The sequence below is a fragment of the Notechis scutatus genome, chromosome 14, assembly GCF_049901735.1.
Source record: "Notechis scutatus isolate UNSWTSFEM ecotype Mainland chromosome 14, rNotScu1.2, whole genome shotgun sequence".
NCBI lineage: Eukaryota > Metazoa > Chordata > Lepidosauria > Squamata > Elapidae > Notechis > Notechis scutatus.
The window spans coordinates 3216891-3242686 of record NC_142022.1 but is presented as its reverse complement, the minus strand read 5'-3'; the positions used below and the strand labels follow the sequence as shown (position 1 = coordinate 3242686).

The window sequence follows — 25796 nt, the reverse complement described above, 5'->3', positions numbered from 1 at the left end:
CCCTCAGCCCACGGCCCGCCGAGCTCACCTTTGGCCGGGGCTTCCCGCTGCCCGGAGGGAAAAGGCTCCGGAACCATCCGGGAGGCGGAGGGCGCGGCTGGCGACCTTGGAGAGGCATCCCAGACCCTCCGGGAGAAGAGGGGCAACGCTGGGCGGACCAGGCAAGAGAAGGAGCCCGGGCGGAGGAGGGAGCGGGGCGACGCGAGGATAATCAGCCTGCAGGGGAAGAGACTCGGGGCTCCCGCAATTGCTCGCGAGCCGCAAGAGCCGCCCGGACTCCTCGGCCCCTCCCGTCCCCTTTCGCATCTCCCCCCCAAAGGCTCCTTCGGTGCCGCTCCAGGATTTCAGGAGTGCCAAATTCGGCCCTGAACGGAACCAAAGCGCGGGGGGAGGGGGCGGCGGGGAGCAAAGGGGCCACATTGATGGTCCCCCCTCCAACGTGCTTGGCCGCGCGCCGAGGCGTTCCTGCCCCGCTCCAACCCTTGACCAGCCTCCGCCTGCAGCAGCAGCCGCAGCCGCAGCAGCAGCCCCTGGGCCCTCCAGAACCGCCGGGCCTCCCGAGAGACCTGGGAGCGGCCCCCGGGCTCCCTTCGGGTTGCTTGCAGGCGCTCCTCGCTGCCTGGCTGCCTTTCCACGGCCGCCCCCTCTGAGCGGCGGCTTTCGACCTGCACCCCCCCACCGCCGCAGCCCGAACTGGCGCCCGGTCCGCAGAGGGCGAGCGGGGAGGGAGCGGGGGAGGCTCCGGCACCGGCGCTCCGGCGCAGCCCAGCGGACGGGGCGCGGGGGCGGGGCGGGGAGGCGGGCCGCCCTGCCGTCCCGGCCGTCCCGCCGCTCCTCCTGCCCGGCCGGGCTCCCAGCGCCGCAGTTCTGCACCGCAGTGGCCACCGCAGCAGCGCCAGGGCCGCTCTCCCGGGGCCGCGCGCCGCCGCCGCCGCCGCCGGCTTCTCCGCTGGTGAGTCCCGAACGCGCCGCGCTTCTCCGCGCCGGAGCTGGTGAGTCCCGAAGGCGCCGCGCTTCTCCGCGCCCGGCGGGGCTCCCGTCGGGGAGGCGGCGGGGGTCAGCCGGGCTCGGCCGGAACGGCGGGTCGGGCCGCCCCGAGGGCGGAGGAGCATCTTCTAAGGCGGCGGCGAGGCTGGGCTGGCGCTTCTGCCCGAGCTGGCCGGCCGCGGCGGATTTGCCGGCTGCGGTCCGGAGTTCCGGGGTGACCCGGGCGGGCCTTGGCCTTCTTGGGGAGCCGCTGGAGCCCCGGGGACCCTCCCCGCCCCCTTCCCCCAGCCCCGGCAGCCCGAGCAAGAGCGAAGGCCAGGGGCCAGCCAGCGCCGGCTACTTCGGGAAACGTCCGAGCAGGGCGGGGGGGGGCGGCTTTTCCTTCCCGGGGCCCGGAGTCCGGGATCCCGAGTTCGTCTGGCTCTGAAGACGGGCCTCTCTTCGCTCCCGGGCAGGCGGAGGAGGAGGAGGAGGAGGATGAAGAAGGGCCACTTTCTCAGGCTCCGCTCTCAAGGCGGGAGGGGGGGCATCGGGGACTTCCCCTTCATTCAAGAGGCGAAATGTCCAGTTGTCCAGCACCCTTCGGGGCTAACCTCCCCCCCCACCCGTTTTCTGGAGGAATCCGACGGTTTCTGTAGTGTTTTATTGGGGGGCTTTTCATTTTAGGGAGGGATTTGGTCCCACAGGCGATAGACATAACCGAATGTGATCTCTGCCTCCGTTCTGGTTTTTATTTCGATCTGCTTGTTTGGAAAGAAAACGTCTTCTTGGTTGCGAGTAGTATCAGGGGGGGGACAATAGAGTCCCCGTTGGGTTTCTGGACTAGAAGACCCCACAGATCTCTCCAAGTAGGTCTGGGGGGGGGGTCTTCCTTTCATTGGGAGCATCGCAACTTCATGCCCTGCTCCCCTCGGGGGCTGCATCAGAATGAGCGGGAAGCAGCTCCAGGGAAGCTGCTAAGTTGGAAATCCCACCTCCTCGGCTGCTGTGGGCTTCCAGGGATGCCACAACTGAATTGGACCCGTTTTGCCTCTCTAAGAAATGGAAATTTCACCATTGATTGTGCCGATGAATGAAACTGAGGAGAAGATTTAGCCCTGTTGTAGATGAGCCTGAAACACCAACTCAGCCAGCATCTTTTCCTCGTGGAAACTGGGTGGGCTCCTCCCTCCCGGACCTTCTCTTGGACCACCAGCAGCCTCCTTCTCCTCCTGTCGCTGAAGGGTTTGGAGAAGCCCCCCACGACCTGGCCCCTGTGTCCCAGGGAAAGGCTCTTGCCCTTCTTCCCAAGAGCAGCCTTCGAGGCTGCCATGACAGACCTTCTCACACCTCCCTCAGGTGAAGCTTGTCTGACCTCTCAAAGCCCCTTTCAGGAGAAGGCTGCTGCCACCTTGCCTGCCTCCGGCAGTGACAGGGAGGCGAAGAAGCCTCTGCCGGGGCCCATCTGCAGACCCTCCCCTCCCGAGCCCCTTCGAGAGGGGGAGAGCAGGCAGGGCCGTTGGTAGAAGGAGCCCTGCAGCCAGGAGGAGCCCCTCCTCTCCCGCCACCGCCCCCAAAGAACCCTGCCAGCTCTCCAGTGAGAGGGCAGCAATCTTGGTCTTGCTGGCCAGCCAAGGACTTTCTGTGGGGGGTGTGTGTGCTGGATTTCGCTGCTGGCAGGACAAAGTTGTTCGCAGGAAGGAGCCCTCTTCACAAAAGGCTTCTCCTCCTCCCTCCCTCCCTCCCTCCAGCCTTTCAGTCCCCAAATTCTTTCAAGCAGGCCAAGCCGCCTCTCTGCTGCTGTTGCCTGGAAGTAACTCATTAGGGTGTCCCCCCCCACCACCACTTCAATGGCACCAGAGATGCTGGGAGGATGTTTTCTTTTGATGGTGGGCATTGCCCGCTGAAGCAGGTCAGAACCTACAAGATCTGAAGTGGAATCACCCGGTGGGAAAGGAGGGAGAGATCTTTGCTGGAGAACCTCTTAAGTCGGGGCAAGTGGAAACATTAGGAGGAGAATCTTGGACGTCTGTCTCTTCCCTGGGGGGCTGGATTGAGTTAGTGCTGCTGGCTTTTCCTACCTCCATATTCTACTCCCCTTTTAGGGTAAAATTGGGACCAGATCTGCTGGGGATGACCTTCTTTCTTGGGGTTCTTGCTGAATCCCAAGGAGTATGGCCCCCTCCAAGGAGCGGAGACCCGCTGGGGAACATGGCAAGGGCTTCCTGATCTCCTGCCCCAACTTGGGGGCAGCTTCTAATGTCTGATCTTGTTTCTGACCCCTGCAAACCCTTCGATATCTGCCATGTTTACGGAACTGCAAACTGTGGGTGAAACCCCCAAACGGGTCCCTTTTGCACCAAGCAACAGGTTTCGGGAACCTCCGAGGATGAGAAGACATGCCAGGCTAAACCCAGACAACCTTGGTGTGTTTGGGGAGTGCATTCTCCCCCTTGGAGTTCAGGGGTAAACTTGCCCACGAAGGCCCCAGGATGCCCAGGAAAGGAAGCCCGACCTGTGCCCACAGGCTGATCCAGTGGGAGCAGCAGCAGCAGCAGCAGGGTGGCAGGTGGCAGGAGAAGAGGGAGGGCTGCGAATCCAGCCCAGGGGCTTCCCAGAGGCTTGAAAAGACCCTGGGCAATGCTCCAGCCTTCCTGGCTGCTGGCCTGGAGTGGCCCACGGGGCGCAGTGAATGGACTCTCTTCAAGTGTTTCTGTAGGCAAGGAGAAAGGCAGGAAATGCGCACCAACAAGGGATATGGAGGGGGACGACGACAGATATGTGCGCGCACCCACACCCACACCCACACAATCCTCCAGGCATGTTCAGCTTTTCCCACCAGAAAACAGGATGCCCCTTGTATACCCTCCCCACCCCCATTCAAGAGCTCACCCACCTCCCCTGTTTCCGAGGCTGGATCCATCCGCGCCTGTCCCTGAAAGAGCAGCCAACCCCCCTCCCCCCAACCACATTTCTGGGCTACATCTGAGGGTTTAGGTTGCTTTCTCTTCCCCTGAACGGGGGTCCTGGCCCGCAGGCTTCTCACACCAAGGAGCAGCTGCCAGAAGGTGGCCTCAGCAGGGCTGCTCCCCGTCTTGATTTGGGGGTACTCAACCTCCGTGTTGGTCTCTGCAGCTCCATTGTAGATGGTTTTGCCTCTTCAGAAAGCCCGGGAGTTCTGTGCCGTGGGCAGTACACGTGGCCCCTTCTGTGGCATCTAGGTGACTGTTTCCATCAGCCGTGAACCTTCCGAGCTCCCACTGCTGCCGCTTGATGCAGCTCTTGTTATTTTCCATTAATTGACTACAGAAATTTGGACCAGCACCAGAGAAGAAACGTCAGGCGAAGCACATCTCTTTTTTTCCTTTCTTCTTTGCAAGGCTGGTGGACTTCAACTCCCAGAATTCCTCCTCCTCCAGTCATGTTAGCTCAGGAATTCTGGGAGTAGAAGTCCACAAGTCTTAAACTTGCCAAGTTTGAAGACCCTTGTGATAGATGATAGATAGATGATAGATTGATAGGTAGGTAGGTAGATAGATAGATTGATTGATAGGTAAATAGGTAGGTACAGATATATATATATATATGTTTTCGTAGATTTTCACGGATACAGGTATGTAGGTCTAGGTGTGTTTGGGTCTTTTCCCGTGTAAGATTAAGAGTAACTTGGTGACGTTTCGGCGAGGTCCCACTCGCCATCCTCAGGCTGGTGCTTTCGGCTTCGTGCCAGTGCAAGCCGTGTGTGATCGGAGCTGCCGTCTCTCTATAAATACTGGTGGTGGGGGCTGGTGTGCTGGGCTGGTTGGCTGTGCTGCTGCCTCTTGATTGGTTGATGGAGTGGATGTTGGTATAATGGGCTGTGTGATGGCCTTGTGAGTTTTGTTGTGGAAATATCCTGGATCTTGTGCTGTAATCTCCTAATGGAAAAGAGATCAAAACACAAACGACCCAGGAGATTACAACGCAGGACCCAGGATACCACAACAAAAGAACTCGCAAGCCCATCACACAACCCATTACCCAAGCCGTTAAAACACGAGAGGCTAATGGGAAAAAGACCACTACAAAACAAACGACCCAGCAGATTACAGCACAAGATCCAGGATATCTTCTCCATTTGCCACAGCAGCAGCCCTGACCTCAGTTTGGGAGCCTCTGGTGAAACAGGCCGGCCTTTGCATTGCAAAGCAGGGCAACCACCTTTACCTGGTAGATAAGCCAAAGGGGTCACCTGGCCAAGCCCATCAAGTCAGCACCTGAGGGGAGAGGCAGGGTTGGGAGCGTCACCCAGCTGCCTTTAGGAAGCGGACTGGACAAATAGCTGCCCAGCTCAAAAGTCCTTGAGGACCACCAGAGGCAGAGGGCATAGAGCTGATGGTGCCCCCCCCCCTACGCCAGAAGTCGAAGCAGGGAAAGATGCCGAAGAAACACCCCCTCCAGTATGAGTTTGTCTCAAACTGGGGGATGCTGGGAACACCCTGATGCCACTCAGGATCACCGGGCGGGGAGGGCCTGTTTTTTTCCTGCTTTGTCTCAGCCTTTAGTCCCACCTCTTCCTCCGCCCTGGGGAATATCCGCCGCCTTAGGCCCCCTTAAGTGGCCTCAGGGACCCTGGAAATGGTATAGAGAGGGAAGCTGAACTTCAGGAAGGAAAAAAACTAACCCTAATTATCCGTTGGGATTTCAGCTGGACCTTAGGAAAAGAAAGGGCAGCTGGGCATGGACCTGGAGTCAAGGAATGGATTCTGGTTGTGGGGGGTGGAGGGGTTGGCTTGGCAAGGCAGCCTTTCTCATTTTACTACTTATCTTACCGCTGTAGAAACTGGCTACTTCCCCAACCGATCCGGGCCTTTGCCAGCATTGATTTCCTCACCGCTCCACACTCAGCATCGTGTGTGTGTGTGAGAGAGAGAAAGAGCGAGTGAACCAGGCAGCGTCTCCAGAGAAAGCTGCGCGCAAAACTTTTGACAGACGCTGCAGCTGCCCAAAGTCTCGCTCCCGCCCAACGCGGAGACGCGCTTTCGCCTCGCCCTTTTCGCTCTCGCCCAGCCTCTCCTCTTGCAAGGCGGGCAGCGGGGTCCGGCACGCGGGGCGAGGAGACGCGAGGCTCGGAGGCCGAGCCCCAGGGCGGGGAGACCTCAGGGCCGACGGGAGTCGAGGGGCGCCGCTTCTCCCTCTCCAGGCGCCCAGCTAGAAGAAGCCTGGAGGGACGCCGCTCTTCCCCCCGCTTTGCCCCTAGGGCGAAGGCTTCAACTTCCCCCTTCAGGAAGGGGTTTCCCCCCCGCGGCCGTGTCGAGCGGTTGGCCAAACTCCGTGGCAGGCGAAACCTTTGGGGGCGACAAGGGTGGCGCGTCCCGGCGGAGCTTGCAAGTGCCGCTCTCGGGCTCAGCCGCCCCTGACCGGACGGGCTCCGGGCACCCGCACACAAGACCGGGGAAGGCCGGGGGCTGCCGGAGGGGGACGTCCAGCTCCGCCCAAGCCCCTTGAGGGCCGGGGGCTGCCGGAGCGAGCGCGTCCTCTTCGGGCGCCCTCCGCCTGGGCTCTCCGCTTCCCGCGCGCCTTCGGAGCTGGACTGGGACCCGCGCGCGATGCCCCGATCCTGGGGGGCGAGGACCGCCCCGGCGCGCCTTCCGAGGAGAGCTGAAGGTCCGGTGCGCGGCTGCTGCGGCCACCCCGAGAAGGTGGAGGGAGACCCGAGAAGCAAAAGCCGGGCGACGGTCGTTGGAGTCCCCGGGCGGGCTGCGAAGACCAGGCTGGTTGGCTTCATCGCTTTGGGGGGGCCAAATCCTCGCCCTCCCCCGTCTCGCTGCCAGGCAGAGGACGCGCCTTGCGAGGAGCCAGACCGGAGCCGCCTCCATAAATCCTGGAGGAGACGCTTCAATGAGGCGAGAAAGGTCAGCAGCCCCTTGGAAAGCAGGGCGGGACAAGGTCTTCCTCGCCTTGCCTCTTGCCAGCCGCCGCTTCAGAGCCCGGGCCAGGTGTGGCCACGCACAGCCGAGGGGAAGGCCGAGGAGGAGGCATCTCCTGGCCGCTTTCCGAGCCCCGCTTTGGCAGGAGGCCTTTGGGGGAACCCGCGTCCAAGAAGTCCCAGAGCTGGAAGTGGCCTATCAGGTCTAAAAGCCCCCCCCCGGGCTGCAGGATCCACCCGCCCGGACAACGCTCAGCCTTTGAAGGAGCTCTTCCTGCGGACCCCGACTGACAGCAGCGGTCAAGATGTCCCCCCTGTTTCGACTCCTTTCTCTCAACCCGCTTGCCTGCCCTGCCCTGAGCAGCGGGTTGGACCAAAATCTCCCTCCCCGGCCTAGGACCCTAGGTCCTCCTCTCTCCCCTGTAGCTGCACCCTTCCAGTTTCCTCCCATTCTTCTGTCTCTGCACAGAGGTGGATTTGAAGCTGTGCAGATGCAGATAGATAAACTCAACAAGATGTCCATAACAAAGTACATTTATTGGTTCATCAGGTATCCTCATAACTCACGTTGGTGATGAAGTTCTTCTTTAATGACCAATCCTTTGTATATCTGCCTTGTAGTAGAAGATGGTTATCACCTAACCCAGGGGTCTCCAACCTTGGCAACTTGAAGACTTGTGGACTTCAACTCCCAGAATTCCTCAGCCAGCTTTGCTGGCTGAGGAGTCTGGGACTTGAAGTCCACAAGTCTTCAAGTTGCCAAGGTTGGAGACCCTGGCCTAACCCATCTCCTAGCGATAGAAAACAACTCCCATGAGTTAGGGAATTCAGGCCAAAGTGAGGAAAACTCCCCCAACCTCTCAAGGGTCAAATTAGTGACCCATCAGGATTACAGATGTGGCCACGTGACCTGGACTACATTTCCCAGGATACCTTTAACTACCTTTACCATGATGCCTTCCCCTAAGGGGACAGCTCATAATTCCTAAGTAACTATCCAATTCCCATCGACTGGCTGGGACAGCACAAACCCATTGTCCAGTCTTCCCGCTCTGGAGCAAGCGAGAAGCCTGAATCCTGATGTATTCCCAGAGCTAAGTGCCGTTTCCATTGTGGAGGAATTCAGTACGATTTCCAGTCCTATTCAATTCTTGGCATCCACAATAAAAGGGTTGGGAGCCCTCTCGTATCCAAAGCAGGAATCCTTCCAAAGGGCATCGCTGTTCTTCTTCATCCACAGTTTGATCTCTTTGGAACAAGGCCCACCTGATCAGCATTTTATATCTGCCAGGAGGTGATTTTTCCCCCCCCTCCTCCTGCCAAAGTCTCTGTCCAAAGTGTATAACCAACTCTTCCATTTAGGTTTCCATCGCTCTGGACCGGCTGGACACCCCTCCCCCCCTTCGCAATACAAGAGGGTGGCAAAAGCCTCTTGCAGCCTCTCCCTCGTCTCTTCTTTCCAAACCAAACTCAGTTAGATGGACCCAGGAGTGGGGGAGGGGGAGGCGAGGGGAGAAGGAAAGGGGGGAAGGGAGAGAGAAAGAGAGTCCAAGGCAGAAGCACTGAGCTCTGGGAGCTGCTTTCCTTCGGTCTCCCTACGAGGGCTGGCCATGTTTTACGTGGAGATAAAAGGCAGCGGGTCGGGATGGGGGTTCCCTGGGGGAAAGTTGCCAGCACTAAGCGGGTCTTTCTTCCTCCCCGGCAGGGCCCGACAAGCTTCCTCGACACTATACTTTGTGGTATACTTTCACGGTGACATTTACACCGACTACTACGTGCTAAGGTACACCTAGCAACCTAGTTTTCTTCCTCAAAGGCCGTTCGGTCGGATTTCTTCTACCTTTTCCTTCTCCGTTAAGGGCCAGCAGGTGGCGCTCTCGCACTTTCCAGATTGTGCTGTTCTGGGAGCTTCTTTCTCCCAGTCTCCCCCCCCCAACCCACCCCGCACCCCCGAAAGCGCCTTCTGAGCACCTACCTTAAAACTCAGCCCCCCTGCAAGCCGTTTCCTTGGCGCGATGGAGCCAGAGAAGCTGGAGGCGTTTGGGGCCGAGGAGGCTGCAAAGCGGCCGGAATGGGTCCACCTGGAAAACATCCTTTCCATGGGGGGGGGGGTGTTTCTCCAGTTCAAGGCCAGTCCCCAGCTGATTCCTTTGCTGGGAGGGGGGATGTCATCCAGGTCTTGGTTGGGAACAATCCGGTGCAGGAAAGACCCGGATGCTTGTCTGACTGCCCGTCGATCCCCCTTACAGGCATCTGGGTCTCTAGCCCCGTTCTGCAGGGGTCCCCTCTCATTCCTTTTTTTCCCTTCCACCGCTTAAGCCTTCCCTCCCTCTAACCCCAGTTCCCTGCCTCTCTGCAGGCAGGACCAGGATGGCCCACTGCCGAGACCTCTTGCTCTGCGCTGCCTTGGCCCAGCTGGTGTCCCTGGGGGCCTCCTTCCACTTCGCCCGGGAGAGCACAGGTAACGTGGCCACGAGGCCTGGTGGGGCAGAAGCCCCGTGGCTGGGCGGGTCCTCTCCGTCCCTGGCAGAAGGCAGGCCCTGGCCCTCAGGCCCCGAGTCTTCAACCTTTTGCCCTTCTGAGAAAAGGGGGAGGTGGGTAATGGCCGCCATGACTCCCCCGGGCCCCTTTTCACCTCTCTGGAGCTCCTGCAAGTGATGCTGGTGGAAACAGGTGGAACGGTTAACAGGCAACATGGTCCATCTCATCCAGGGCCAGGAGACCCTCCAGAGATGCCATGGTCAGCCATTGCCTCAGTTTGCAAGTCAAAGAAAGGGGTGGAAGAGCAGCTGCAAGGGGAAAGAACCACCCTCCCAAAAGACCCATTCAGTCCCTGCCAGTTCTTCAGGTGACGGCCCCCCCCCCACTTTCTCCCCTCAGATGACCTCAAAGCTCTGCAGGTCTCCATTTCCAAGTATCCGCCCGTACGAGCCGTCCTGTCGGGCAGCCTGACCATCCCCTGCCACATCACCTACCTGCGGCCACTGCCCACTGCTGGAACGGCCAGCCGCCACGGGGTTCGGGGCACCCTCCGAGTCAAATGGACCTTCCATGCCAATGGCAAAGAGATCGAGATCCTGGTGGCCCGGGGCCTAAAGGTCAAAGTCCGCGAAATCTACCGCAACCGAGTCTTCCTGCCCTTCTACCCGGACTCGCCCACGGACGCCACCCTGGTCCTGAGTGAGCTGCAGTCCAACGACTCCGGACTGTATCGCTGTGACGCTCAGCACGGCATTGAGGATGGGCAGGATTTCCTGGAGGTGAAGGTGAAGGGTAAGAGATTCCCAGCCTCTCTCTGAGGCTGGATTGCATGCCTGTCCTTATTTCTGGTGAGAGAGTTCCAACTGCTAGGGCACTGAGCTTTCACAGCCGATTCAGTTGGGAATCTTGTTTGAAATGTAACCTAATCCATAATCCGCAATATGCCACGCAGTGGAATCATTTCACGGAGATCTCAGCAGTAGCTTCACATTTGTGGCTTAAATTCTTTCACGCAGATCTCCTTCAAGTTCTTAAAATCTCTCATTTGACTACTTCCTTGCTATGATCCAAGCAGTTTTTCTCAAACTACTACCGGTATATATATATATATATCTACTATGTATTTACATTATTTATTTCTGCTTGATTCAATTTATGATCCCCATATTCTGAGTGGTGGACTAGCAAGCATTAGCAACCATTTCCTTGAAAAGACTAAACCATGAACAGTGGTTACAGGTGTTGGGTATGTCTAGTCTAGAAAAGGAAAGAATTGACTAGGGGTGACAGGATAGCAGTCGTCCAATATTTGAAGGGCTCCAATATTTGAAGGGGCCACCAAAAGGCAAGAGAAGAAACAATGGTTGGAAACTAACCAGGGAGAGAAGCCAACCCAGAACTAATTTCCTAATGGTAAGAGCAACCAACCAGTGGAATAGCTTTCCTTCAGAAGTTGTGACTGCTCCAACACTGGGGGGTTTCAGGACAGCCATTTGTTCAGAATGGTAGAAGGTTGAACTCAAAGACCTCCACGATCCCTTCCAAGTCTATTATTATCATATGTTCTACGTTCCTTTCTTTCATTCCACGAAGCAAAATTCTCATGTAGAGTATTTAAAAAAAATCATTTTAGGCTAGAAGAATCTATTTCTTTCAATGAAGATCCTTTCCCCCCTACTAGTTCAACACTGTCAACCTTCAAAATTAGTTGGTAAAGCAAAGCAAACCTAGAGGCCATGACGAAATTAAGATCCTACAAAGCTTCCCCCCCCCCTCAAGAGGACCCAGCCTTGTGGAGCTTCCCAGGTTAGCCATGAATGCAACAAAAAGCGTACCTTTGCTCTTCAGAGCTGGCAGGCTTTTTGACGTGTCCTATATTAAGGACAGCTGTAGTTTGGGGGGGAGAGAGAGAAAAAGAAGGAAAGAAAGAGAGAGAAAGAGAAAGAAAGGAAAGGAAAAAGGGAAAGATGCTGGGAGCAAATGCCCAGGAGAGCGAGAGCGAGAGAGAGCTCAGAGGAAGCGTCCCACGGGGCGTCGTTTGGGGGAAGGGGGCAGGAAGCCCTGCAGTGAAGCTCCCCGGACAGCTGAGGACGGAGGGGGGCGTCGGGGGCGGGTTAGGAAAGTGAGCCTCGGAGTTGCAACGGTCCTGGGAATGACTAGCGAGGCTTGCAGGCGGCCGCCCTCCGCCCCCTCCGAGAGAAAGGCGCTCGGGCCGCCTCCCCGCCAAGCTGGCCCCCTCCTGCCCGAGAGAGCCGAGCCGCCACCGTTGGAGAAGCCCCGGGAGAGGCGGGCGGGCGGGCAAGCGCTTGGGGGCCCGGCGCCCCCGAGGTCTGCAGCCCCTCCTCCTCCTCCTCCTCCTCCTCCTCTCGCCTTGCAGGGGTCGTCTTCCACTACCGGGGAGGCTCTTCCCGCTACGCCTACACCTTTCCCCAGGCTCAGGCGGCCTGCGCCCGGATCGGGGCGGCCATCGCCACCCCCGAGCAGCTCCACGCCGCCTACCGCAGCGGCTACGAGCAGTGCGACGCCGGCTGGCTCGCGGACCAGACCGTCAGGTAAGGGGGCGCGGCGGGAGCGGGGCGGGGGCGGTCGGGGAATCCGGCCCTGGCAGGCACCGGTCCGGAAGCCCGTGGACCGAGGCGGAAGGCTGCCGTTCCTCTGGTTCGTTGCCGGGTTTGTTGGGGAAGTAAAAGGCACCTTGAACCCTGCACCGCCGGCATCGGTGTCAATTTTATTTTAACGCAAAAACGTTTCGACAATCCTGCAGCAAAAGCGCGTTTCCTGGGATAAGCTGCAGCGCTGTAATTCCCTGAGAATTACCTTGTCCGGAGAGAAACATTCAACATGGCAGCATGAAGCATTTGTACTTTTGAAATTTATGTGTTTGCGTTTTTATTTCATTTTTTCTTAGTCGTCTTACTTAAAAGTTTTGTTTTCAGTTCTTCGTTTTCTGGTTAGGGTTAGTATCCATGCTTAGGAAAAAAAATACCTCTATATTCTTCACCTGGAAACCCATTTCAATGTATGTATGGAGGAAAAGGAGTAGGACCCAAATATTAATGCATACTGACCTAGAACTACTTTGGCAAAATAAATATTTTAGATTTTACTGTTACAAAGATACATTCCCCTCTTAACATAGACCAGCAAAATAGACAAGTTTCTAGTTTGCTGAATTGAATTATTTGCATGGTAATAAATGTACTTTATAGATTTTCTCCTCAATCTATTTTTTTCTTCAAACAGACGCCGTCTCTCTTTGTGGGGTGGGGGAAATTGCAGAGTTCCTATATAATTGGGCAGGTTGAAGATGGGGGAAGCAGGTCCTCCCTGCCCACCAGTGGCCTCTCCTTGCATCCTGCCTAGTCCTTGGCAAAGCCTCTGGAGGCCTCTGGCCGTGTGGCTCCTCTTCCCCAAGGCAGGAAGAGAAGCCCACCGGAGCTGAACTCCAAGCTGGATTGTTCCACTTTCCTTTGCCATTTTCTCTCACAAGCTGGTTGGTTCAGCTCCTGTTTATTTCCATTTCACATTCTTGGGTTCTTTTCCACCCTGACCGCAGGCAGCCAGACCTGACTTGCCTTATCGTGTAATCACACTATGATCACCTCTAGGTACCCTATCCATACCCCTCGCGAAGCCTGCTATGGAGACATGAACGGCTTTCCGGGAATCCGCAATTACGGCATAGTTGATCCAGGTGACATGTACGACGTCTACTGCTACGCTGAAGAACTTTATGGTCAGTTTTGTGGCCTTTTGTGGGCTGTGGACTATACTTTGAAAAAAATATCTTCTTTGGAAATCAGATTGATTGTTGAATAGAAACATTATACAAGAAACGCCCTGTTGCCTCCCACCAGTAAATTCCATTTTTTTCTGATTTTTTTTAAAGCCAAACTGATTCCAAAGAACACCCTGTGTGGTCAGTATGTGAATAAATAAAATATGCGGGTGCTTTTTCTCTTTTATGAGCCGCTGCAATTTCTGCCTTCAGGGGACCTGTTTGTGGAGAGTTCCCCGGGGAAATTCACCTGGGAGGAGGCCAGAGCGGCCTGTGAAAAACTGGGGTTGGAAATGGCCACGACGGGCCAGCTGTATGCAGCCTGGAACCAAGGGCTGGACCACTGCAACCCAGGCTGGCTGGCAGACGGCAGTGTGCGCTACCCAATCGTGACGCCCCGCGAGAAGTGCGGAGGGAACATGCCGGGAGTCAAGACCCTCTTCGTCTTCCGCAATCAGACGGGATTCCCAGACCCCCAGAGCAAGTTCGACGTGTTCTGCTTCCGAGGTAGGCAGGGATCTTCCTTGTGGGGTTCAGGGCTCCACTCCTGCCTCTTGAGGAGCAGCTTTCGCCCTCATTTGCCTCCTGCCAGGAAAAAAGAGGAGGATGAAGGTTTAGCTGGCTGGGCTCTTAGGAGCAGCTGCGTTTCTTGCAGTGCCCTCAGTCCTTTTCCCCAGGATCTTTCTGGGAAAAAGTTGCCGTACAAATGCACACAACCGGCCAGGCCTCTGAGTGGCCGAGAGAAGCTCAATGAGTGGAGCTGGAGGCCCTGGAGGGGCTTGTTCACCCTCTTCCCAGCCAGGACATGATGTGCCGCTATTGAATGCCCCTTATGAGCCAAGGGGTTCCAGAGCCAGCAGGGGCCTCCCTGCCCTCCCCTCGAAAAGCTCCGATATCCTCCGCTGGATAGGATGGGTGGCTCAGGACACGGGCTGTGCATTCCACTTGCAGGCCTAGTGCTCATTTTCACCACATCTGGCCAGGGGTGGCCTTCAAACATGTCAGCAATGGGTTCTCTGCCTGGTTGCTGGGGTGGTGGGCATGGCCTAGCTGGAGGGGGGGTGCATTTCCACCTTCCCCAGGGTCCGGGGGCTTTCCTCAAGCCTCGGGGAGGATGCGAAGGGTCTTCCCTGGGCTCTGGAGGCCCTCCGGAGACTGGGGACAGGCCCGTTTCCAGCCTTCCAGGGCCTCGGTTTCCGGCCTCCGTGTGGGCCCTGCACTTACATCCAAAACGGGGCCGCGTGGAGACTCCTGGCAGGGGTGGGAGGGGTGGGAGGGGCCAGCCAGGGATGGGATTTGGCAGTTCTCCAAACCAGAAGCTGGGCGAGCCCGAGAGGGACCCGAGTGGGAGGTGGGGCTCCGTGCTCCTTCGTTCCTAGAGCCCAAAAGGGCCGGGGCTTCCCTCCTCCTTGCTCCTTCTCCTCCCAAAGGTCACTGGAGGCCAGAGCGAGCGCTTGCGTTTTTCGGCAGGTTGTGGTGGTGCCAGCCCGCCTGCCCAGATGGCTCTTCCGGGTCCCAGAAGAAGCCTTGGGCAGTAACGCCTGCTTCTCTTCCTGCTGCAGGGCAGACCAGCCCCTCCCGGGAATCGCCCCTCCCCCTCCCGGAGGCCGAGAGAAGCAGCCAGGAGATCTCAACGGTGACCCAGGAGATGGAGGAGCTGCAGCTGCTGGAGGGAGAGCCGGAGGGGGCCAAGGAGTCCAGGGGGGCCATTTATTCTGTGCCCCTCTTCCAGGACCCCCTTGGGGCCCCAGAGGAGCCGAGCGAAGCCTTGGAGGAGGCAGCCACCGCAGAGCCCGTGGAGGCTGGCCCAGGCGGTTGTGACAGGCGGAGCGGAGAAGACGGGGAGGAAGGAGGCGGCAGCTGTGCCAGGCAACATGGGCCTGGTAGGTGGTGGGGAGGAGGGAGGGGCATCTTTAAAAAAACACTGAAAGATGAGTTAAAAGGTAACACAAACTGAACTCAGGAAACAAAAGGAGACAGGAAAAAAAGAATATTTAAAGGAGCAACTCCCAATACTCTTTGCAAGAAATACTGGCAAATGAATAAGACCCCGCCCCTAATGGAGTTACATACATGATTCATTTCTTCCCATAACCCTCCCCCTTGGCCATTCACAAATCCAAAAATCCTCATTTTTGTTCAAATGTCAACAAAAAGTCTATAAAGGGTTTCCAGAACTTTATTATATTTTTTTCTTACTATATCTTAGGTCAAACAAGTCAACTTTATATTCTTTCTTTTGCTTCTGACAATGTTCATCTTTGATTCACGAAGTTACTGTAGTAGGATTGAATTTCCATTCACATTTACTTCCTTCCATCTCAAATATTTCTTGGGGTTTTAAAAAACACGCCTTTGCAAGTCCAAAAAGAAGTCCCAGCCCAGATCTTTTTTCATCGCTTGGTTTGTCGTTTGTATTTCTACTCTGATAGTCTTCGCTATTTTGTAATCCCAAATTTCTTTATGTTCCCATATTTCCTGATCAGTTACAGTTTGTATCCTCTCTTCATCCTGTCTATCCATAAATTCTTCTGTATTGTTGTCTAACATTTTTTCATTTCTTCTCTTTATAATGTTTTTTTTTTTCAAAAGCACATTTACAGGTGCAGAAGTTATCACTGCTAAATTTGTTATAAGTTTCTCTCCCAATTCTTCAAAAATTCTCTGAAATGCCTCAACAGCCGTTCCCTTCTTTGCCATGTTGTAGGTCTCACTTTCTTTCTGCTTGCCTGGAACTGTAGTTCCCTCCAGTGGCCGATTTCTATGCAAGTGGTCCTTAATTTTTTTATTTTTTTATTTTATTTGGTTTGTCAATTGCTTACAAGATAATAGGTATAAGTAAAAACATACGGTAGTTATGCATAAGAAACAATAGGACAGGGAGGGTAGGCACGTTGGTGCACTTATGCACACCCCCTCTTAGGAAAGGGGTGAGGTCAATAGGAGACCATCTTACCAACCATTTATTCAGTGACCGCTCAAAGTTGCAATGGTGCTGAAAAAATAACTTTATACCAATTTCCAACCATTTATGACCTTTGCTGCATTCTCCAGCCACATGATCTCCATTGCAGTCAGTGCATTGAATTGTGCCTAACCTGTGAATGTTTCTTTCTTTCTTCCCTTTCAGAGAAGAGAGATTGGAGAAAGGGAGTGCAAGAGAGTAAGCTGTGTGCTCTTCCACGACTTGAAAGCGGTGGGACTGTGTCCAGCAGCCCCGAGCTAAGAGCCACGGAGACACCACACAAACCGCTCATAGCACTAAGATCTATTTTTCTCCAATCCCTCCGTTCTGTGGGGGCAGAGGGGGAGCAAGCAATTTTTGTGGGTTTTAGGATCATCTCCTTTGCCTCTGTTTTCCGTCAAACCATCTTGGATGTAGCGCTTTCAGTTTTCTCCAAAATCAAAAACAATCCACAGCTTCCACCTGAAGGTTCATGTCGGCATGTGGGAATACCGATAGTCCGGCTATATAGACAATGATCAGAGGGATGCCTTCTTTAGCCAGAAGAGAGAGATGAGGGGGACGGAACTGCCCTTCATGGGACAATTGGCCACAGTCCCCTCCCCCAGTTGCCTCCTCCTGGCCCAGCTGACTCCCCTCTCTCCGGCCAGCGCACGTTGCACGTTTACCGCGCACTCGTGTGTTTTGGAGAGCAGAGTGAGGAAGAGGCACCCACCCAGGCAGTAGGGAAGCCGCCCTGTTCACAGGCTGTGGGCTGGCAAGGGGGCAGAGGAGCATGGCTGGGTCTTCTTCCCCCCTGGATCCCACGCCTGTTCCTGGAGTTCTTTGCCACACACAGCCTCTTCCACCAACACAACACACACACACACACACACACACACACACACACACACACGGTTGTTAACCAGAAAGGGCCAAACTTTTCAGCACAGGGCAATGTGGCACCATTCATTTTGCAGTCAACTTTTCACAGCCAGCAGTGGACGGGCAGGGTGGAGCCTTGAATTCAAACCCCCAGGTTGGGCTGGTTGTGCAATGAGGGAGGGGGGGCAGAGAGCTTGAGGGGTATTGGTGGGGGAGGTAAGCCGGATCAGGGAGGGAGGGAAGGAAGGAGAGACAGGGACGGAGAGGAGCAGGAGGAGGAGGAAGCCTCTGGCATTTGCTGAGTTATTCTGTGCAGATTTCTGGCATTTGGCAGGTAATCCCACGCGGGGCAAATTGGCCGGGCCAGTTGTCTCGTGGGGGATTTCTCAGGGCGAGGAGGGCCGGGGAGGGGCAGCCACGGTGGGTTGGCTGGGGCAGGGAGAGGCGGCATGAGGGGGCTGCAGCCAGTTGTCCGTGAGGCGAATTGTCTGGCTGTATTCAATGCCCGTCTTCCTGGGGGTCTGGCCAGGCGACCCCACTGCATTTCAGCCGATGGGAGGGGCTCAAGCTGGGGCAGTGGGGGCAGTTGGGGGCCAGCAGCCCCTGAGGCCTTACTTGCAAGAAATGGGCTTCCCAGGGCCTGATGGGGCACGGGGCGTGTTTGGGTGTGTGTGTGTGTGTGTGTGTGCCTGTGTGTGAAAAGAGACTTATGGTCCTTGATGGAGAAACTCCACGCCCAGCAGATTCCTCTAATTTGCCTGGATATCTGAGAGCAGATTGATAGGAACTGCTGATTAATATCTGACGGTTGATGTTGGATGAATTAATTGCAAATTGATTAGAATTTGGGCCAAGAGGCACGGACGTTTGATCATGCCCACCTGTACAAAGACGGAGGGCCGAGGCCCCAGAAGCTGCGTGTTGTTGCGGGAAACGAAGCTGTGCTGCCCGTTTCCTTTGTGGATGCGGGGGTGGGGGGTGGGCACTGCTTCTCTCCCTCACCCGTTTCCTTCGGCTTTTCAGAGCGAGAGATGGTGGAGGCCAGGGCGGAGGAGGTGCCCGGCACCCAGGAGGCCCAGCCCCTGGACCAAAGGCCGGAGAGGGAGGAAGGCGAGCCAGAGATCGTGGAGGCAGCTCCCCAGGAAGGGGAGGCTGCGGATGGAGAGGCAGTGGGGATCCAGCCCAGGGAGGAGAAGGAGACCCACCCTGTCCATGGCCCTGTAGAGCCCTCACCTTCCGAGGCTGCAGCCGGCTTCTCCGACAGCCCAGGGATCGAAGTCCACGGAGCTCCCTCTGTGCCTCCCTCAGAGGCCGCCCGGAAAAGAGCCACGGTGCCAGCCCCACTTCCAGTCCACCCACGGAAGCTGGCGCAGGAATGTCTCCGGCCGGGCGAGTCGAAAGCAGCCCCGTTTCTGGGCCTCCCCGAGAGGCCGGAGCAGAGCCTCCAGGGATGGCCGCTTTCCCAGGGACCCCCTGGGTCCCCCTGCTGCTCCCATCCATGAGCATGACGCCAGCCGGCTCGTCTGAAGAGAGCGGGGACCACTCGGGCGCCTCCTGGCCCCCACCAGCCGGGGTCTCCGGTCCTCCGGATGAGGGCGAGGCTGCCTCGGAGGCCTCTGCTGGCTTTGGAGGGGAGCCTGAGCCAACCAAGGAGGAGCTGCGGGCCGAAGCATCAGAGGAGGAGGAGCAGGAGCCGGCTCTGAGGACAGCGGTGCCAGCGGCGGACGAAGAAGGGCCCCCAGGACCCCAGGAGGCTCTCCCCTCCGGAGGCTCTCTGGGCTTGGACTTCTTCAGCACCCCATTCCTGGAGGCCTCCTTGACTACTACCCACTCTCGGCCAGTTCCGCCCACTGAAAGGGCCAGCCTGGGAGCATCTGGCAGCGTGTCAGGTAACCCTTTGGGCTCTCTAGCCTTGGCATCCTTGGCCACTATTTTGGCTGTCCTGCCACACTAAGCCCGCCTCTCTTTTCAGGCTGCGCTTTCCTGCGTCTCTCCTCCTCCTCCCCCTCCTCCTCCTCCTCCTCTTCCTCCCTGCTCACTTCCAGGACTGGGGAAGGCAAAGGAGCCAGAGAAGCACAAGTGTTGCCCACAGACACAAACCCCCAGAGAGTGCCTGCTCTAAGTCTCTCCTACTTCTATGAAGTGTTTTAACCAGGGTCTCCGTGAAAAAAACGGGCCAGGAAGGAGACTAATTTGAACGAGAAAGAAGACATTAAAAGCTTTCTAGAAGAAAAGTGTCTGGGTGTCTGTAACTGTCTCTGTCTTTCTTTACTTCTTTCCCTCCTTTCTTCTTTCCTGCATTAATGAACTTTTTCCCTTCTGAGTTCAGGGAATCGCTGGAGCCCCATTAGAGCTAAAAGGGACCCCGAGGTCATCAAGCTCAGCACTGGGATCCAAAATAACTTCTCTATCAAACGGAGGAAGAAACGTGGCCAGGGTTCAAAACCCAGTGGGGGAGGGGAGGGCAGAAGAAGGTGTGGGGAGGCCTGCAGGGTCCCCTGGGGATCTGGGAAAGGGCCCCCAACTTCCCCTTGGTGTGGCTGGGGAGATCACTGCACTGCTCAAAAGATCTCTATTTGGGCGGACATTTGTCACTTCCACCGAGAGGGTGAAATAGTCTTGGAATGGAGCAGCAGGAGACCAGGAAAGCAGCGGTTCCAAATTGGGTCCTTAAGAAGTTTTTTGTTTTGTTTTGTGACCAAAAGAGATGAAATGTGGAGAGAAATTGGGGGAGTTTCAGGGGCTGAAAATGTTTTCAGATCCCAGGGCTGTATCCGGAGGCAGGAGAAGCCCCCCCTGGTCCCTGCCATCCATTCAGGCTCTGTCGCCTGGCATCGCTTTCTCTCTCTCTCTCTCTCTGGCCAAATGATTGCAGCACCAGCCATGGGAAATGGGTTGTCCGTTTTTTTTATTTAGCTACCTTTTTATCTTGCCTCTTTTCCAAGGCAACTAGGAAACGGGGTGTCTCCGTAGCCCAAGAAGCCACTCGGCTTGATGGCAGAGCAGAGATGGAAGGCAGCCAAGGCTTGGCCCTGGCTGCCCTCCCTCCACCCCTTTCCATGCTGCCCCCAGCCCAACATTAGAAGGATGGGCTCCTCCTCAAGAGCAGACTGCATTCTCCATCAGCCTGTGCCATGCCAAAGTCAACAGGCAGGGATGCCTGTATTATCCTTTCCTTTCCTTTCCTTTCCTTTCCTTTCCTTTCCTTTCCTTTCCTTTCCTTTCCTTTCCTTTCCTTTCCTTTCCTTTCCTTCCCACTCAGATTTCGAAATGCTTGGCAAGTAAACACAAGAGAAATTGGCTGATGATGAGAGAAAGATGGAGCAGTTGCATCGGGCCATCCCTTTGCCAACTACAGGAGTCTGGAAAACCACACAGTGCGGTTTCCACATGAGAAATTTGGGTGGTGGGACCCTCAGCAGAGCTGGCCCAGGGGGCCTCCCCACAGCAGTGACACAGATTAAAGCAGCTCCATCGCGAATCCCCCGGCCTGTAGAAAACTAGAAGAATAACTTTGTATGTAGGGCAATCTTCCGCCCGTGTTTTCGTTTTTCTGGAGGTCCAGTTTTGTTGAATTAATCCCACCCGCTTTTCATTCTGCGTTTGCTTTTCTTCTAGTGAGCCAAAGGGATGACAACGTCCTTGGGTTGCCTTAGGAGGCAGGCTCAGCTGAGGTGTGCAAGGCCCTTTAGGTCACTGGATCCGGCCTGACGCGGCTGCCGGCCCCTTGACGGCCCAACGGCAGCCTGCCTGTGCAGGGCAGAACCGGCGTCAGGGCAGCCAGTGGGGAGGTGGAGCCGCTGGGCCTTTTGCATTTCTCGGACTGTGACCAGCTCCAGGACTTGGTCTGAGGCTGTTCATCCCTTTCAGCCCCTCCCCGTGGGGGTGCTTGTTCTGGGGAGATGGGGGTCACCTGGGAGGGACGGAGGGGGCAGGGAGAGGGGGACATGGAACAAAGTCCTCTGAGAGATGAAAGGCAGGCATTTCTGCACAGGCACACGTGGAACCCCCTAACACTGCCCAACAGGGGTGTTGACCTGCCACACACCTTTCAAGGGGTGACCAGACCAGCCCTCCACCCCCTGTATCCCAGGCTGAGGCATTCGGCATTTTTGCAGCGTTCTCCCCCCCTTTCCCCCTTCAGCCTCTTGCGGAGTTTCCTGCCTCTCCTTGCTGACTGGGGAGCAGACAGAGGCGAGGGAGGGGTGGTGGGGGGCGAAGTCTGCAAAAGGAAGCAAACAGCCCCGACAGAGAGCCTGGCTGGAGACACCTGGGCTGTAGCTGATCAAGGTGAGTCCCCTGAGGCAGACGGGCTGCTGCTGCTCTCCCTCCCCAGCAACTGGGACCTCCCGGGAACTAACTTCTACCTCCTTGGCTCCTCTCGGCTAATCAGTTGCAATTGGTTGGCAAACTGGCTTTCCATTTCACCTGTCACAAAAACACGCCAGGTAACACAGCTGCATTTGCACCACGCATTTGCCCAGGATCTACTGCCATCCCCCCAGTCTTAGCAGTCAGGTGTGAAGCTGGCTCAGCTTTCCTTTTGCCTTAGATACGTTGTGGCTTAAAGGGTTGCAGGAACCCCTAATTGGTGGTTCCGCTCAATTGCTCGAGCTCAGAAAATGTGTCCCTTCAGGAGCCAGCAGGCTAAGCCTCTAGCTTGAACACGGACGGCCATCACACAAAAATGGGACTTGCTTTATCTCAGGGGTCTCCAACCTTGGCAACTTGTGGACTTCGACTCCCAGAGTTCCTCAGCCAACTCTGGGAGTTGAAGTCCAGAAGTCTTAAAGTGGCCAAGGTTGGAGACCCCTGCTTTATCCGATACCTGGATATTTCACAGCCCATTGTGCCTCGGTGTAGAAGCGTGGGATCGTGTGAATTCAGCCATCTTACAGTAATCCTATCTGGACTGTTTCTCTGCCCCTTTGGATCCCCTCCTGATACGCCGCTTGTCCCCCCTCCGGCCCAGTGCGTCCAAATGGTCTCACTGGGATTGAGCTTCATCTGCTGGGCAAAGGGAGGGGGCAAAGCCACCTGCGGTGACCCCCCTCCCTCGCCCCTCTGCTTTCAGACGCCTGCATGCCAAACCCCTGCAGGAACGGAGGGACTTGCACAGAAGAAAGGGGGCGCCCAGGCTGCCTCTGCCTGCCGGGATACGGAGGGGACGCCTGCAACGTCAGTGAGTAAACGGGGCCCTGAGATGGCCAGAGCCGCAGGGAAGCTGGCCAGGAGGTGCAGGGACTGGGCTGGTCTTGGGGCCGAGTAGCAGCCGATGCGCCTAAGTGAACCAGAGGGGAGGGGAGACGTCCAGAAAGGAAGCCCCCAGAAAGGGGGAGGGGGATCACGTCACAGACCACCCAATGGCAGCAACTTCTTGTTTTCCCCTCCCAGCCGCCCTCCCTGGGGCCAGAGGGGCCTCCCGTGCGATTCTAGGCCCTGTTCATGGCAACCCCGGCTGGCCGTTCCTCCTCCTCCTCTCAAGACCAACGTCCTTCCACCAACATCGGAGGCCTCCGGACTCATCCTGGCTTCTCTTTCTCTCTCCAGGCCTGAGGAAGTGCCAGCCCGGCTGGGAGGCCTTCCAAGGATTCTGCTACAAGCACTTTTCCGCCCGGAGGAGCTGGGAGGATGCCGAGACGCGATGCAGGGAGCACGGGGGGCACTTGGCCAACATCCTGTCTCCGGAGGAGCAGAGCTTCCTCAGCAGTAGGGGGCTTGGATCAGTTTGGAGCTTCAGGGCTGGTGGGGATGGTCCGGCTCTCGTGGCTGCCTGAGCGAACCTGTTCTGTCCCTGTCAGTCGATGGGAATTGGGTAGTTACTTAGGAATGATGAGCTGTCCCTTTAAGGCAGGGGTCTTCAAACTTGACAGCTTTAAGACTTGCGGACTTCATCTCCCAGAATCCCTCCTCCAGTCATGTTAGCTCAGGAATTCTGGGAGTTGAAGTCCACAAGTCTTTAACTTGCCAAGTTTGAAGACCCTTGCTTTAAGGGAATGCATCATGGTAAATGTAGTTAAGGTATCTTGGGAAATGTAGTACATGTCACATCTGTAATCCTGATTAGTCACTAAATTGACCCTCGAGGGGTTGGGGGAGTTTTCCTCATTCTTGCCTGAACTCTTTAACTCATGGCAGCTTCTTTCTATCGGTACGAGATGGGTGAGGAGATCACCATCTTTTATTTTTCTGTATCTTGTTCAGAGATGGATTTATAAGCTGTGCAGATGCAGACAGATAAACTCAACAAGATGTCCATAACAAAGTACATTGATTGGTTCATCAGGTGTCCTCATAACTCACATTTGTGACGAAGGTCTTCTTTGATGGCCAATCCTTTGCATATCTGCCCTGTAGTAAAAGATGGTTATCTCCTAACCCATCTCCTAGCGATAGAAAACAGCTGCCATGAGTTTGTGAGTTCAGGCAAGAATGGGGAAAACTTCCCCAACCTTTTGAGGGTCAGTTTAGCGACCAATCAGGATTACAGATGTGGCCACATGGACTACATTTCCCAGGATACCTTAACTACATTTACCATGATGCATTCCTTTAAGGGGACAGCTCACAATTCCTAAGCAACTATCCAATTCCCATAGACTGGCTGGGACTGCACAGAACCTGTGCCAGCAGCCCTTGCAGGCATCGGGCGTGTCCCCTTCATGGAGGGCCCTGGGTTCTTCCTCCTCACCATCCTGGCCTGTGCAGTGGGGGTGGGGGGATCCAGGGGTCCCCAGGAGGGAAGCCAGCGCCCGTTGCTTTGATTGTCCTTGGTGCGCCCTCCCCTTGTCTGGGGCCAGAGCCGGGGGGCTGAAGGATGCTTGCCCCATTGCTGAAGAGTCCCTTCCTCCCTTTCCAGGTCAGTACAAAGAATACCAGTGGATTGGCCTGAATGACCGCACGATAGAAGGGGACTTCCAGTGGTCTGACGGGAGCCCTCTGGTAAGTGCCGCTCGGAAAGCCCCCCGAGCTGAAGGCCTCGAACTCTGGAAAGGGGACCACTCTGTAGAACTCGGTCCTGCCAAAGAAGCATCTGCAGCATCTGGGAGCCCTCGGAAAGGAGGAGAATCCCATGGGGGGGGGTCTCTCAAGTGGGAGGGCCTGGGATGCCTCCGCAACTGGTATGGTCTTAACCCCCGGAGGAGGTTTCTGCCTGTGGTGTCCCATCCCAAGTGGGCTTCTTATTATCCTTCACGTTTACTAGCAGACCGAGCCAAAAGGCCGGCTCCTCCTAACAGCCCTGCCCTGCCCACGGACGCTGGCTGTCCTTTCCAGCCCATTCGGGGTAGAAAGCTGCAGGGTTTAAGGAAAGTGGCTTCCCCCCACAGGGGATGAGGTCACAGGGCGGTGCAGCCCAGGGAAAGTCCCTCCCTCCCTCCCTCCCTCCCTCCCCGCGTGAGCTGAGCGTCCTGGGCAGCCCTCGCCCCTTTGCCAGCCTTGCCCGCAGGAGCAGCCCAGACCTGAGTGTTGACCTCTCTCTCTTTCCCTGCCTGCTCTGGAAGCTGTACGAGAACTGGCATGACGGGCAGCCTGACAGCCACTTTCTCTACGGAGAGAACTGTGTCGGCCTGTCCGGGCAAAAGGATGGGAAGTGGAGTGACCTGCCCTGTGGCTACCATCTGCCCTTCACCTGCAAGATGGGGCTGAGTGAGTATCTGAGGGGAGGAAGCCCCTTCCCCAAGGCCAGACCCCTTTGAAAGACTTCAGCTAAAGGCAAAGAATTCAGGCTGGGCACCTAAGCTCGTCTTTTGCCACAGGCCGGAAGGGGCTTTGGGGGTGACCTACCTTGCTTGCTTGGGGGTCCCTGATCCAGACACTAGGCTCAGCCAAGAGGACCCCCTGACCCACCCTTTGGGCGTCAGAAGAGCGGGACGATGTTTGCCTGGACAGAAGCCCAGGGTCTCCTGCGTGTGGCAGATACGCTGGGCCTTGTCGTCTCCCTCCGGCTGAGCCTGCTTTGGACACTGTTCAGGGCAATTTGGCACTTCTGGTCCGATGCCAGCCTCCCCTCCAGCTGCCCCCAAAGACACCCTGCTAGCCACCCCTCCTCCCAGCTGTTGGGCAGGGGACCCAACTGACCCTTGGACTTTCCTCCCAGTCTCTTGCAGCTCCCCCCCCAAAGTGGCCGATGCGCAGATATTTGGCAGACCAAAGCAGCGTTACGAAGTCAACTCCGTCCTCCGGTACTGGTGCCCCGAAGGCTTCGTTCAGCACCGCTGGCCTCTCATTCGCTGCCAGGAGAACGGCCAGTGGCAGCGGCCGCAATTTGCCTGCAGCCCCCCAGAGTCCTAGAGGCCAGCAGCCTCTGCCCGAGGGCCCTGGGAACTTTGGACAGCTGGGGGCATCTCTGGGGGCGGGGGGATGGAGCCTGGGGTGCCAGAGCAGGCTGGGCCAGGGGCGTCGGGGGAAGGGGCTCCCGAATGCCGACACTCATTGCCATGGGAACCAAGAGGTTCTAGAAGTACGAGGCGGGGGGGGGGCTCCTTGGCAGCAGGGAGGGAGGGGAGAAAGGGGACCGTGTGTGTGTCAGCGGGTGCTTTGCCCTCCTCTTCTGAATTCTCCTGCTATAAGTGATGGGCCCACCTCACCCCCACAAAAAACCACAGGACAAACTCAAAGAGGCTTCTAAGATTCACGATCTAGTACAGAGGGAGGAGAATGTGGTGCCTTTTGCTCTTATTCATTTTTTTTACATTATGATATGTGTACATATAAAGATAATCTAATAACTAAACGGTTCTTTAAACTTACCTTTTAAAGGGTGTCCTTCTTTCTCCCACCTCAGCTGGGGGCTGCCCTGCTCATCTTACAGCTAACTATTCCCAAGAGCTTTG

General features: G+C 56.4%; 1 protein-coding gene across 1 annotated transcript; it reads left to right on the top strand.

The window, feature by feature from the left end:
* Positions 1–848: 848 nt before the first annotated feature.
* BCAN (brevican) lies at positions 849–25712 on the top strand. The gene is given in 15 exon segments (XM_026685786.2): positions 849–950; positions 983–992; positions 9234–9335; positions 9755–10147; positions 11733–11907; positions 12964–13091; positions 13347–13640; positions 14696–15016; positions 17986–18380; positions 18383–18851; positions 22037–22144; positions 22513–22671; positions 23822–23904; positions 24465–24609; positions 25061–25712. Coding segments are annotated over 13 exon segments (2955 nt in total). The 5' UTR covers positions 849–950; positions 983–992; positions 9234–9244; the 3' UTR covers positions 25255–25712.
* Positions 25713–25796: the final 84 nt, after the last annotated feature.